The 14,708-nt window shown below is 34.1% G+C and overlaps 3 protein-coding genes across 6 annotated transcripts; 1 reads left to right on the top strand and 2 right to left on the bottom strand.

Moving 5' to 3' along the window:
• Positions 1–3,956: 3,956 nt before the first annotated feature.
• LOC133701459 (protein ABIL2-like) lies at positions 3,957–7,288 on the bottom strand. 4 transcript variants are annotated; one of them, XM_062125401.1, is made up of 11 exons: positions 7,183–7,288; positions 6,856–6,961; positions 5,989–6,118; positions 5,772–5,854; positions 5,530–5,680; positions 5,186–5,285; positions 4,996–5,091; positions 4,825–4,867; positions 4,644–4,732; positions 4,427–4,524; positions 3,957–4,262 (listed from the first exon to the last, which is right to left on the bottom strand). In XM_062125401.1, exons 3-11 carry the CDS (start codon positions 6,091–6,093, stop codon positions 4,089–4,091), a joined length of 939 nt encoding a protein of 312 aa, XP_061981385.1. In that variant the 5' UTR covers positions 6,094–6,118; positions 6,856–6,961; positions 7,183–7,288; the 3' UTR covers positions 3,957–4,088. The 4 variants fall into 4 exon arrangements, with proteins under 4 accessions (XP_061981385.1, XP_061981394.1, XP_061981374.1 ...); XM_062125410.1 differs by having other exon boundaries at positions 6,788–6,961; positions 7,083–7,246; XM_062125390.1 differs by having other exon boundaries at positions 7,083–7,246.
• An 882-nt stretch (positions 7,289–8,170) lies between these two features.
• On the bottom strand, positions 8,171–11,392 carry LOC133696585 (26S proteasome non-ATPase regulatory subunit 8 homolog A). Its single transcript, XM_062119147.1, has 6 exons — positions 11,197–11,392; positions 10,973–11,051; positions 10,720–10,822; positions 9,783–10,046; positions 8,897–9,008; positions 8,171–8,514 (listed from the first exon to the last, which is right to left on the bottom strand). The coding sequence occupies exons 1-6, from the start codon at positions 11,299–11,301 to the stop codon at positions 8,374–8,376; spliced, it is 804 nt and encodes a 267-aa protein (XP_061975131.1). The 5' UTR covers positions 11,302–11,392; the 3' UTR covers positions 8,171–8,373.
• A 1,047-nt stretch (positions 11,393–12,439) lies between these two features.
• On the top strand, positions 12,440–14,374 carry LOC133685657 (small ribosomal subunit protein bS6c). Its single transcript, XM_062106921.1, has 2 exons — positions 12,440–12,938; positions 13,782–14,374. The coding sequence occupies exons 1-2, from the start codon at positions 12,456–12,458 to the stop codon at positions 14,019–14,021; spliced, it is 723 nt and encodes a 240-aa protein (XP_061962905.1). The 5' UTR covers positions 12,440–12,455; the 3' UTR covers positions 14,022–14,374.
• The last annotated feature ends 334 nt before the right edge of the window (positions 14,375–14,708 follow it).

Genomic DNA, 14,708 nt, shown 5'->3' with positions numbered 1-14,708 from the left:
TTAGAAATAGAATCTAAAATTAATTATGAAAATAAAAAATACTCCCGTGCTCGGCTGATGCGAGCTTGCCGACCTTATAACGCTCAGATAAATTTTCCATTTCTTCACCGACTTGGATTTGTCAACATCCATCCCGCTGTCGAGTAAAAAGGAAAAAGCAAAGACATGGGAAGTTCGATAGAACATGACCTGCTCATTAAAAATCTCAGCAACCGAAAATTGATTGGGAAGTTGGTGGCTGGTTATGGAGCAGTGGCCGACGCCCAGAACATCCCCTTAGCCAGATCCTCAACCTCTTCATGTAACTTTGCCTGATCCAGCTCGTATTCAAATGAATAGAACAGAATCCTGTACACAAGCATCATGAAGCCAACTGTGCATTTCTAACCTGATCCATCGTCTAAGCAAAAAGGTAGTAGCATAACGAAGGGCAGAGCACAACGAGAATGGAAAATGGTTGGGAGATCAGTGGCTAGTGTTATATTTTAATCAGCTTTCCTTCTGAAAGAGAAAAAAAAAAAAACCCTTTTTTACTTTTTATTTCATTTTTTGTTTGATCCTGCAGCAAAGAGCTCCACTCTAGCGAGGAACATTAAGAGTAAATTATGAGCGAAAACCATCATGTTCAGATTCAACCATGTTTGTTAGAATTACTTTATTTTAAATCAATAAAACTAAGTTTATTGACGAGAAAAGAATTGCAGAACCCATGAGCTATTAGCTAGCCACAAAGGCCGTCAAAAAGAGGAATTGAAAAGGCCAAGAATCCCAGAAAGGATATAAGAAAAGAAAAGAAATCTGATTGTAAAAGCAAACCTAAGGACAATTGATGAAGCCAAGCAAATCAAGAGAACATTACTCGAAGACTTCATTGTAAACAAGCATCGAAAATTCAAACCGATGAAATAAAGACGTGGTTTGATGCAAAATGGATGCCTCCAATAACAAGTCATGGTTATCATATGGTGATTTGATTCATCTTGTGAAAGGTAGAGATAATTGCAATAAGTTGTCTTTTTTATAACTGTTCTTGTTAATTTGATTTGGTTCATGGGATATTGAGTGCTCAAACAGGATCTTAAATCTTTAAGATCAGTGGGCAATGTTACCATGTTATTGGTTCTCTTTTGCCATCTCACAATCAAGCACGAAGGTTTGCCCAGCTCCTAATCTCTTAACACTAAGAATGAACCTTGTCTATTAAGACAACACTTCATCAACCTTAAATAAAATTATTGTCGGTGGACTTACTGTAATGCTAGATTTATCCAACATAGTGTAAGGTGGTTCTGTCAAGGTAGGCATAGACTCGATAGGGTGAGTGGTCCTGATCGGAGGCTTCATTTGATCTCCAGTAGAGATAATGATTCTAAACAATACGATAATCCATCTTCTGATGACACGAGTGGGCTGGTTCTTGGAGATATTGGTGATTCTCAAACTGTAATTAGACATTATCATAGAAAGTTTTCCAGAGATCCCATAAAGGATCCCTCATCTTCGTCCAAAGTTTATGTATCTGCAATATCCACTCATTTTTCCTTATGACGAGGATGGATTTCACACCGATATCGCATTGGCTAATCAAGAGCAACAACCACCTGGAAAGCATTAAAAGGTTATAATGAGAGCTTATTATGTTTATTTTATTCACGAAAAAAACGAGGGGGAAAGTACTTTTGCTGAAGGAGGACGACTTTACCAGTAATTTTTAGTTAGATGTATTTGTTAATGTTGACGAAGATCATCTTGATAACATTCGAGCAAAACGAAAAATCCTTAGAACCGAAGCTTATAAAAGGATGCAAGAGCCTACTCTTAGGGTGTGTTTGGGTAAGTGATGTAAACCGTGTTCTCAAAAAAATTTAAATTTTTTTTAGGTTTTTCGATCGTTTTGATGTGCTGATGTTAAAAATAATTTTTACAAAATAAAAAAACTTTATTTTATGATATATTATAGCAATCCATATTCATGATAAATAATTATTATGATATATTATAGCAATTCAAAGCTTTTTATAACATTCACCTGCAATGTTAATTGGTTTGAGATACAGAGGGAGATTAAAAAACAAGAAACTATCAGCTTGAAGATAAGCTTGGCATTATTTCTCCTTTCTTAAAACTGGCATTGCTCTCTTAAATGAACAATAGATTCTATTTTGAGTTATTGGACCGATCACTACGAGATGTCTTGGTAATGCTAACGAAAGACATCAAAGTGAACTATTTAGTGGGAAATCATTTTTATTTGGTGGGGATTTTTGGCAAATCCTTCTTATTATCCTGGGGGGGGGGGGGGTAAAAAAAGAGATTATAAATGCTTCTTTGAGCAGCTCCCCGCTTTAGCCAAGATTTACGAATCTCATGTTTTAAAAAAATATTAATGGTAATGATATATTGGATAACATTTCTTTTTAAATATTAAAATAATAATAAATTTGATCAATACAAGTTAACTTGTTAAATCTTTAACCCCAGTTATTAGATCGTGATGATCCTATAAAAATAAAAATTATGAATGTTAACTCCTAATTAACCAAATGTAAAATGATGAAATTGAAGAAAAAAAAACAACTCAAATTAACCTGCCAAACCAGCAACTTTGGTTATGAGATTGGGATAACCCTCTGAAAATCAAATAAAAAAAAATATGAAGCCCAATTTCTAACCAATCTAATATTGAAGGAAGAAATTAAAAAAATACAAAAAAAAATCACGTTAACCTAAGATAACCTGTTAAACCCACGGTCTAGATCATAAGACCAGAATAACTTTAAAAAAAAATTACAAAGCTTAATTTACAATAGATCAAAAGTTGAAGGTTGAAATAGAAAAAAAAAATACATGAGACCATGATAATTCCACAAAAAAAAATACAAAACAAAACAAAGTTCAATTTGTAAACAACCTAATACTAAAAAATAAAATTGAAAAAAAAATAAAAAAAAAAGATTGAGTTTTTTTAGGGTGAAATTGAAAAAATATATATATTTAATTAAAAAATGACCCAAAGAAATAAAGGGAATCAATTCGGGTTAACCTGTCAAACCTGCGATTCAAGTCATGAGATTATGATAATCTCATAAAACAAATTGAAAAAAAAAATTGAAAAAATAAAACCCAATAAAAAAAGACCCAAAAAATTAATAAGGTCAACTTGGGCAACCTGTCAAACTCGAAACCTGCGACCCCGGTTATGACATTGGGATAACCTTATAAAAAAAAAACAAATTGAATTAAAAAAAGACCCAAAAAATTAATAAGGTCAACTTGGGCAATCTACCAAACCCACAACCCGAGTCATGATATCATGATAACCTCATAAAAAGAAAAGGAAATATGAAACTTAATTTTCAACTAACTCATTGTTGAATGATGAAATCAAAAGGAAAATCAATTAGAAAAAAGGTCCAAAAAAGTAATTCGAGTCTACCCGAGTTAATTAACCTGTTAAAACTGCGACTTGGGTTATGAGATCAAGATAAATTCATAAAAAGCAATAAAAAAATCGATCTTCTAATAGATCTAATATTGAAGGTAGAAATCGAAAAAAATAAATAAATCCATGAAACCAGTATATAACTCAACAAAAAAAAAATATTATGAAACACAATTCTCAATATAATCTAATATTAAAAGATAAAATTAAAGAAAAAAGAAAAGAAGGGGTTGGTCAACGGTGAAATTAAAAAAAAAATTATACCAAATATTATTCCAATGAATAGTATTTATGGGTGTGGCTGATTTGATTTAGCCACTAAAAAGTTTTTTTAATAATTTTCTTAAATTTGTAGCTAGCAAGCGTTTTAACAAATTTTCTTTTTTGAAAATTGAAATTATAAATATTATATAATGAAACATGGTATTTTCTTATGTTTTTGATAAAAAAAAATATAAGTAATATTATTATCAATCACATAATAGCATCCAAAAATAAGGATTTTGAGAGCATATGTTGAAATCCCCTCATTTCCATAGAGAAATTAAATCTTAAACCAAAAGAAGGATACGTATTATCAACCAGAAACTACAAATAGTCTCTCTATTGTTTCCTACCATGCTTGATCTCCATTTATTTTGCTGTTTCAAATCTGATCCAAGCAAGTAAACAGTGAGCCTTCCTTTCTGGACTTGCGCATGCTGAGCAAGGCCTTAAACAGGCGTTTGCTCTTGGCAGAATATTGTTGATCACTATCCTTTGCCATGTCTCTTTCCGAATACATGGACAATGAAACAGATCTCCGAGGCTCCGATGGATACTGAGATACAAGGAATTGAGTGATTTACATCAGTTTCAGAATTAATTCAGGTTTAAGCAGCAACCTTTTTAACAAGTTTCAAGTCATGACTATTCATTGTCTGGGATTTTTTGACAGCATAATCTCATATGTCATTCCATTTTCTTTGTAATAGTTGCGCTTACCCTTCGTAGTGCATTAGCATAATTAGGAGATATTGGTCTCTTAAGAAGAGATCCAGAACGTATGATCGGAGAGCGTTGCGGAGAGGATGATCTTTTCTCTGATTAAAAGGAGAGACAGAATTATGTTATAGCACACTGATCAATCTGCAGCGTGTACTGCAAATTTTCCTCTAGATAAGACGAATGTGAAGAAGAATTCATTTGCATTTGCACAAACCAGGTTTGTTGTTGGTTGAAGTCCTTGTGAATGTAAATGTTCCCTGTCCCGAGTAGAATTGTGGAGAACGTAATTCAGAATGCCTCTCTCTGCATTAAAGTTATACATTGAAGTCCTCGGTCATGATGAAACAGACATGGTAAGATGGTCATAGTAATGGCATACATGGCATAGGGATTACCTGAAGAAAGAGGAAGGGGTTCCTTCGATTGACGCTTGAGCAGCTTGGCATAGCAGTGACATCAAGAAACAATTAATGAGTTTGAAAGAGGTTTTTTGGATCATAAAAATTTGGTATTTGATTGATTTGCTATAAGCACATTGTGAACCATCAGGAGCGGGAGTATCATACCATTTTTAAACTCAAGCAAGTTGTGTTCAGTGCTAAGATTTCTACTATCATGATCTGGTTTAGCATGGCTAAATGAATCCATGGTCTCCTCGTCGACTGAACAGCGAGTTCCAGTGTCAGAAAAATCTTTGGCATATTGGAAATGTAGAGAAAAATGCAGAAGGAAAATAGGAGAGATCAAAATATTTACCTGGAAAAATGTACCGCTTGTAGTGGTAGGGAGTTTTTATTACCAGTGATTGTTGAGAAAGGCCACCTTGGTTGATATATTTTTGGCATGCTTCCAGTCTCTAGGGCATAGCACAGGAAAAGGTATAAAGTATATATTGAAGTCTTGGACAGTCTGGCATGGTTTAAATTCATGTGTAGACAAGTGACATGTTCAAGGAAAGCAAAATAATATGATAATAAATGATTTCACGAGCATGTTGTGATAATGTTTCAGCACTGTCTCATAAAAACCTGAAATTGAATCTCACTTGTATAGAAGAATGTATGATGAAGGGTTAAGGGGAGGCCGGAAGGGAACAATACCTGTTCGGAGCAAGAGAATCGAAGCTCCATTCCTGAAACTTCATCAATCTTTTGATCTAAAAATCTGTCAACTTTGTATGCTACAGAACCCAAGTGGTCAACAGTATTGATCAAAGCTTTGATGGCGTAGTCTTTCAAGTTCTCCACCACTCTGCGCTTAGACAAAGCCGGTAGCCGGGGACGACCATTAGCATACTATGTCACATTCATGGCATTTATAATGGATTTGAAAATTGACTCACATTTGTTTCTGGTCTTCTTTGTTGTAAGCTAATTCAAAATAATCTGCTGCTGAGTATAGCTGCTTCCTAAGGTTCTTCAAGTCCTAATCAAACAAAACAACTATCTTTACTAAAACTAAAGTAATCATTTCTACAATTATCACTGAATTTCTAGCAACCATTGGAGTCTTCATGCAACCTGGAGACTAATGGAAGAATTTTACAAGAATGTGTGTACCTTGAGAGTATCAGAAAAGAGCAAGCTCTGCTGCATCAGAAGTTCCTCGTGAATGGAAGGTTCTCGAGGACCATTTACTGAAGAGGATGAGGTCTTACTATCCATGACAATGAAACCTGGCTCTTTTTAGCTGCCAATTAATCAAAACCACATCAACATTTAAGACCCACCAACTCTAATTACTTCATGAAAACGCCACTCCCACAGCACCACATGCCCTCGACTCTTGAACAAGTGTGCAAAATATAGTTACGAGGATAGACATTAAAAGTGCATAAAATATTTCCAACTAATGACTCTATGGCACTCAAATGGAAACAGGATGAACAAAGAGAAACCAATAAGAATCTGAGATTAAAGAATATCCTGAAATCTGGGCAACCAAAATTCTTAATCAACTCAACATACAACATGGTACCATATAGCTTGGTTGAGTTGAGGACTGTAATTCTGAAACTAAACCAATATGAGCTAAAGATTCAGAACTTTGTTTTCTACTACTCCCTTTTCCCCCCTTTCGAGCTTGCAAACCTTTCACCAGAGAGCATGTGGACTATAGAGATTATAAGATCAGAAAACTTCAGAGAAAATATATTTCAAAGACATGAAATTGTATAGAGACCAAAAAACTCTGCATATTGATCTTTCCAGTTAAATATTGATCCCTATGCTCCTCAAAAAGGAAACCAATAACACTATTCCAGGCAACACTCGTACTTCAGCAGGTATAATCACATGGTTAAGTTTGAGAAAAAAACACAGAACACGAGATTTTTCGAAAGTTTATTGAAGAGTGTACCAGAAATGACATAAAAATGACAGGCTAGGAGAGACGTAAACCATGAGAGAAGGAGACAGAGAGCCAACCTAGTGTTCCTTGTTCTTAATTTAATTTAGAACTGGAAATGCAATCCCAAACCCACGTTGCATTTGAAGTCGCTATTCCTTGTAGATATCCAAATACTGTGAAACACTGAAAACGAAGTAAAGGGTCTTCATTTATCTAAACATATAATAAAGTATCTTGACTTGGTTCAACTAAAAACAAAAGATGATAGTGAAGTTATGGTTTAGAAGATAATACATAACCGTACCTTCATGGGAAAGAGAGGAAGAGGAAGAGAAAGAGAGCAATTATTATTGAAAGGAGACAGAAATCTTTGCAAGGAAAGAAAGGAGGCAAGAGAATCTCACGAGTTTGTTATTGTAGTTAAGAGATGAACTTGTTACTTTTACCAACAGTTTGGAAACAGAACTGATTTCTTTTCTCTGCTGTGCTAGGAAGGCCTTTTTATTAGCGGGAATCGGCCACATGTCAGTTATATGCTGGTTTCATCGTCTACCGACTTATGTAGCGCTTTAGAAGATTGTTTTTTTGAAATGTTTTTTTTTTAATATATTAAAAAATTATTTTCAATATTTTTTGAAAAAATCAATCCATGCTAAAAGATGTAAGTTTATATTACTTGATGATTTTTATTTTTCTCACAAGTAGATACGTCAATGACACCCTACCAAGGGGATCATAATCATAGATGGAGTTGGTATCAATGCTCATGACTCTGAGGTATAGAGTTATGTTTCAAGAACAACCCTTTTGAGGCTGATAAATGAACCCCAACCATTTAAAAATAAATAAAAATAGGGAAATTAACAGGCGCACCGACACGCCATGCAAAGACACGGGAGATTTAGGTAGAAAACATGGAACAAACAAAGCAACAGTACTACTAGCAATGTCAGTGATTTCTTTTTCCTGAAGCTGTAGTGTTTCTTACGTTGCTGTCGTTTTCGTTAAAAGCAACGTAATCTTTCTACTTTTTCGTCGCCGGATTACGCTTTGCATTAAAGATTTAGCTCCGCTAACAATGACACCCATCCTATTTGGTGAGTGGAGGAGGGACTATTTTTCAATCAATTTAACTTCTTGTTTAATTTTATGGCAAGCTTATACCTTGGGCTCCGCTTTTGAGAAATTCCTCCTTGCAATCTTCCCTTAAGATTCGACCCCAAAATGATATTAATATTAGTTGTAAAACCAATTTAGATGAGTTTAGATAATATAGTAGTTGAGGACAAACTATCTGAGGTTTCCCTAACAAAGATGCCTTGATAGTCGGCCCATTTTGGGGGGGGGGGGGGGGGGGGGGGGGGGGGGGGAAGAGGAGCTCTGTAAAGATAATTTTCCAAAGCAGCATGAAACATGTCAAATTGTGAAATTAAAAGTAAAATGTACTGGAGCATTACAAATCAAAGAGAGAAATGCTGATAATGTAGGCCGCTGAGGGGCCAAATTGAACTACAAAAGATGGCAATTGAAATTTGTATCCTCAAATGAAACAGTTCCAAGTTGAAGTTTTGTGTCTGAAGACAGCTATCTATCTTTTACACAATCCGCTCCAACTCTCTAGCATAACTCAATGTCTGGTTGATGAGATGTAGAGATGGTATCTCTTTGCAGGGAGCAGATTCGTTTGCCTTCTGGAAAACTACAGAGCCATTCTTTATCTCCCACTCAAGATGCCCCTGCATTAAGTAACAGAACATGTCATGTTTATGTTAATCGTGAAACTAAATCTGAAAATGCCCAGAACTTGTCCATGCTTGATCTAAACTCCATCAAAGGAGTTGGAAAACAATCTGAACAACTTACTTCAGTTTGTCAAGTATCCCAAATCATGGGTCAAGCAGCCCCCTCCCCTAGAAACTGTTTCTTAACTGTGGAAGCTTGTAGAGTCACTGGGGCAGCTAAACCCAGGACTAGTTACAAGCTCTGAAGCAGTGTCACAGGCATTTCTTATCCAAGTTTATATAATTTCTAATCAATGGAAAATATGAATTGCTCAAATTCCTAAAACTCAAACGTAAAAGAAAATCAACACAGAACAATGCAAACATATTTCAGTACCTCCTTGATGTATTCCAAAAGTTCATCATCAGAAGAGAAGAGCAACATTTGCCGGGCATCACTTATTGAAAGGTAGTCATATGCCTTCTCACTGCATCCAGCTATTTCATCCCTGGGGATGATGCAGTAGAAATTAACTAATAAGAAGACAAGAGGAAAGTGCAAACTGTGTACTATATCCATTCATATAGGATGGTAGGGAGAACTGTAGCTTCCAACCAGGAATTCTAAAGACAGATTTCAAAGTATAGTAGCAAGATGAGTTTTAAGTCTACAACGATGTGGTTAAAATGAAAAATAAAATCCTCTACATTCAAACTCCAAACTATGTGTCCTAAAAAACCAATGAGCCAGAGTGCAAAACTCTAGCATGGAAATTTACAAAAGATGGATTCCATACTCTATTTAACCACAACACTATTAGATAAATCAAACTGAAAAAAGGACTCTGGCAAAAACTTAACAGCAATGGATCTCATTATTAGAAAAACTACATCAAATGTTTGAGATGTCACTTTAAAAGAGGTACAACAAATCAAAACCATCATTAAAACTTCAAGCAAACGAACAAGTTTACAAAAGAAACGATGGCTTTCATTTAGAGCAATGGATGGAACACATATATAAACCTTGAAAACAAAGAGTTTGACAGCACCTAAAAAGATATTAATTAAGCCCAAGTGTAGTCTAGACTAGAATGAACCATTTTGACCAAAACAATAATGACCATATTCTCTCTGAACGGACAATTCCATCTATCCTAAATTCCTACCCTTTAGGGTGCGGTGGTGAATATTACCCATAAGAAAATATAACTTCAAGGAATGAATTTTCAATGACTAATCAATGGTCACTTGACTGTTATTATGGAGTATGGAGAAATTACCTTACAGTCTTTGCCAAGAGATCCATAAAATAATCAAAAGTCTTGTATGGCACATTCTGTTTTGCAGATAACACACGATTATAAGCCCCTTCCATGAAGGACTGCTCCAACTCCACGGCATGCTTGATGCAAGGATTCTCCAAAGCAGCAGGGGAGAGCAATTCCAATTCAGTATGGAATTCAGCAATTCTGTTTTGGACTAAGAGTCTCAAGAGGTTGAGACCCAAGATCATATACTCCTGAGGAGATGGGGCAAGGCGGCCACTGCTCCATCAAAAAAGAAATCATGAACATCAAGCTCTAATAATATACAACTCAACACTGGCTAATGAAGAGAATAAAACAGCAAATTCTTCCTCATCCAGAATACATGTGTTCTTCACTTTAATGATTCCTTTAGTTAAGAACTTAGTATTGCCCAATACATAAAATCCAGAAATCAGTTATAGAGAGGCCAGAAATTTAAAAGAACCAAATGCACAACTATGAAACAAGCCATTTTTTATTTTCTATTCTGAAAGGGGAAGGTCACACACACAAAAGGGCACTCAATTGAGTTCACAATTACAACAAAGCCTTTGAAACAAAACTCGAGTAGTTTGAAGTCCCATTCCTTGATATGCACTAGGATGTGCAAACCAACAAGTTGAGAACAGAACTAATTATGCATCCTGTCACGGTAAGAATATTTGTACGTGATGCCCTACATGCAACTTTAGTCCACACTGCCAACAGTCAAATAGATTACTCAAGTTGTTGAAACTATGAAATGGTGAATATATCAGATCAGACTCGGTATGAAATTCAAGTCAGCATTCTAGCGAAGTACGGAAACATAATTGTAGAAGCATGCAGTTTATACTAAAAACACTCGCCCAAAAACAAAACTAAGCATGCATGATAATTCCTCGAAAACCAAAACCAATCAAAAAATTACCCGGCATCAGTATAATAAGGCTTCAACTGAAAGAAATCCCTTTCAAACGCATCCTGATCCCCAATCTTCACACTCAAAAGAACAGCATGCTCATAAATATCCCCTGAAAAAACATTCTCATACATAAATAAATAAATAAAATACCATGCGTCAGAAACAATCTTATAAACTATAATCTAAAATCATGAAACCCTAAGTCCTATATTATGACCCTAAGATCCTCAAAACATAACAAAAAGAGCCACGATTTTACTTGCTATTATCAATTCTTCAACAGAATTAGGCGTGTTTTCAAACAACGGCGGCAAGCTTCGAAATCCTATCAACAAAACCTGCAAAAAAAAATATTAATTGCAATTAACGCTGATTATTAATCAATTCAACCGTAATTAAATCATTATATAAAAAAAACAGAAATGAATTAAGCTGAAAATGAGTTTAAATAGATGGGGTTTTCAAGTGTGAGGATTTGTCTACCTTGAGCTGAGAAAGCAGATTCGTTGAAGTATTGATATCGTCTCTAGTACATGCCGCTTTGAATCGCTCGAATAGCTGCGATACTTCTGTTAGCTTTGGATCCATCTCTCTCTCTCCCTCGCTGGCTCTCCCCGGTTTTGGTTTTTAAGGCCGAGTTCCCTGGCTTTTACCGGAAGAAAAGAATTTTTTTAAAAAAAAAAAGTATTTTACAGGGGTTTAAAAAGAGTTTGGTTCGGGTGATAACTTGTTGACCCGATTCAGTCTAGCCCAGCCCATAACTGGCTGTTATGAGCTGGGCTACAATGATAGAAACAACCGAAAGATTCAATCCATCGTCAAATGTATATGAAGAGAAAGAATTTACCTTCTTTCCTTCAAATCCAAGAACGAATCGAAACAGATGCAAAAATAACTATATAAAAAAATAATTAATTAATTAAGTTGAAAAATATAATTTATATTATTTTTTAATTATTTAATTTATATTATTTTTTTAATATTTAATATATTTATTTAGATTTATTTATAAGAACATAAATTCTATTTTTTATTAAATAACCATGTTTGATTTTTAAATAACTTAATATATTTTTTATAATACTAATTAAAATTATATTTTTTGATATTTTGAATATATGATTATTTTAAACTGGAATTTAAAGTGAAACTTAGGGACATAAATTAAATTATATTTCAAAATCTAATAATGAATAGTTAAGATACATACATATGAATCTTAAAATAAAAACTACTAAAACACAGTTTTACCTAACATTATATTATTTTGAACGGTTTTTTATCTTAAACACCTTTTAAATTATATATGATGTGAATATAAATTAACAATACAAACATGAATACAAATTTTATAAATACTTTTTTTTGTTATAAATCTTAATTTTTTTTAGTATTACCCATGCTTGTTTAAAGAGTAAAAAAAATAACGTAAAACAATAACATAAAGTAACTTGTAAAATATTAACTAAGGATTCAATTTAATAATTTTATAAATTTTAATATAATTTAATTATTTTTAAACTTAATACTTCATGTTTTATTAGCATATTAAAAAATATTTTTAATAAAAATTAAAGTACAATATAATTTAAAATTTATTAGAATTTTTATTAAATTAGAATTTTTATGTTAATGAAATAATAATTAAAAAAAAGGAATTATGGCTTTTTTTAGGAATTAATAGTTTTGTTTTTAAGAATTTAACCAATTCAAACAATCAGGCCCATAAGTGCTATTCTAAAATGCGCCATGTGCGTACAGCGCACCCTCCTTATCTATTATCCCTTTTTCTGCCTTTCACTGACCCAGAAGCAGTAGCTGAAAAAATGGCATCGTCTTCTACTTCTTCTTCGCTTACATCAAATTTAGTTTCATCCCCATTTTACCCTTCATCATTCTCCAAATCACCATCATTGCCCCTCCTCTCATTCTCTCAAACCCTCAAGCCTTTCCCTAACACCTCAAAACTGGTCTACAGAGCACACAGCAACCCAACAACAGCAGTCAAGGCCCAAACTGTAGACTTCGCGGGCTCGTTTTATGAAGGCGGGATCGGGTCTGAAGATGAACCGGATTCTCCAATTGGGTCGGGTACTATCACTGCTGTCGAGGAGAAGGAGACGCCACCCTGCCCACCCGGGCTTCGACAGTATGAAACTATGGCTGTTTTGAGACCCGACATGTCGGAGGATGAAAGACTCGCTCTTACACAGAAGTACGAGGAGGTAAAAACAAGCATGTTTAATATTTTTTCTTTCTTTCTTTTCAATGTAGTCCTTGAAGTATGAAACTTTACAATGTTTTGTTTGTTGTTAATCCTACAGCGTTCTAAAAATGCTGGGGTTCTTTTAGTTTTTTTAATTTTAATAATTAGTTTTCGAGTAATTATGGCAAGTAAATTTTAAATATTGTTAAATAGGTACCTGTGTTGTTAAACGTTGAGTGTGCTCAAGAAACTGAGGAGGAGGACTAATAGGGTAGTGATCGGGGCCAAATGACATTCTTTAACCGTCACTGATGGATAGAAATGCTTCTAGTTGAATTGCGATTCTTGTTGACAAATGACAAAGATTCTAAGCCAAATTGCTTCGAGTTGAAATGTATCTGGCCAGACGATTATGATTTTTCCTTGTATCTGCTACTTTGATTTAGGGAACTAGCAGATGCTTCAGCTTGATGGTATTGTATGCCAATTTGTTTCAATGCCCTGCTGATTATGATTTTGTGTTAGAATGATCTTGCAATAGATGGCCTGAATTTTTCAGTACTTATGCGCAGTTGACATTTACGTTCAGCCCTGATATCTGGATGGTCTGGGCTATGCACCTTATAAGCAAGATCACGTCAATAAAGTCATGCATGTTACGAGATGTGCATTCAATATAAATTGATTATAGCATTGCATTTTGTGTAGATGTTTACTTTAGGAGCTAAGCAAGGGAACTATTTAGGCAAGTATGCTAGTTTGTAACTTAAAATTAAAGCAGTGTCAAGTAGCATAATGGTTAATTATACACTACCTCTGCACATTTTCTTCATCGTTCTTGCTGATGGTGATCATCTTGCAGTTGCTTGTTGCTGGTGGTGGCATGTATGTAGAGGTATTCAACAGAGGGGTCGTTCCACTAGCTTACAGCATCAAGAAAAAAAACAAAGCTGGGGAGTCTAACACTTATTTGGATGGTATTTACCTTCTCTTTACCTACTTCACAAAACCTGAGTCCATTGGAATTCTTGAGCAAACTCTGAACACAGATGATGATGTTATCCGATCATCCAGTTTCAAAGTGAGAAAGAGAAAGTATTAGTGCTGGTCAGTTTCAATCTTTTGTGCAGTACGATGGAGGAACATGGTTAGGAGAGAATGAGTTATAGCGGCAATGTAATCTTGTTTGTTATAATCTTGATTCTAATGATTGAAATTTATTTTGTTTAAGTATATCCACAATGACAAGATTAGAAATCATGCGGGTGCTAGGAATGTGGACTGCGGGTGCTAGGAATGTGGACTTGCCTCAACAGTGCAAGTAGTATTGTATTGTATGGGAATTTAACAACTCATGAAGGCCGTGTTTATCCTAGCTTTGATTGCGAGGAGAAATATCCAGCCCCTCTTGTCCGACTCTGTTTGGGAATGTGAAACCGTTTCGTGGTTAATTTATTTTTATGTTTTTAGATAATTTTAATATATTGATATCGTAATAATATTTAAAAAATAAAAAAAAATTATTTTAATGAATTTTGAAGTAAAAATCACTTTGAAATGTAATTGCTTTTCTAATTCTAAGCATCTTTTAATGTTCAATGGTGCCAAACTCTATGTTTTTTTAGGGGGTATTTGAAAGTGTAATAAATGTTATTTTTAAAAAAATATATTTTATTTGAAAATAAATTAAAATAATATTTTTTTAAATTTTTAAAATTTATTTTTAATATGAACATTAAAAACATTAAAAAATAATTTGAAATAAAAAAAATAAAATTTAATAAATAAA

Source organism: Populus nigra, chromosome 1, assembly GCF_951802175.1.
Source record: "Populus nigra chromosome 1, ddPopNigr1.1, whole genome shotgun sequence".
Taxonomy (NCBI): Eukaryota; Viridiplantae; Streptophyta; class Magnoliopsida; order Malpighiales; family Salicaceae; genus Populus; species Populus nigra.
The sequence above is the reverse complement of the archived record's forward strand: the minus strand, read 5'-3'. Positions and strand labels throughout refer to the sequence as shown.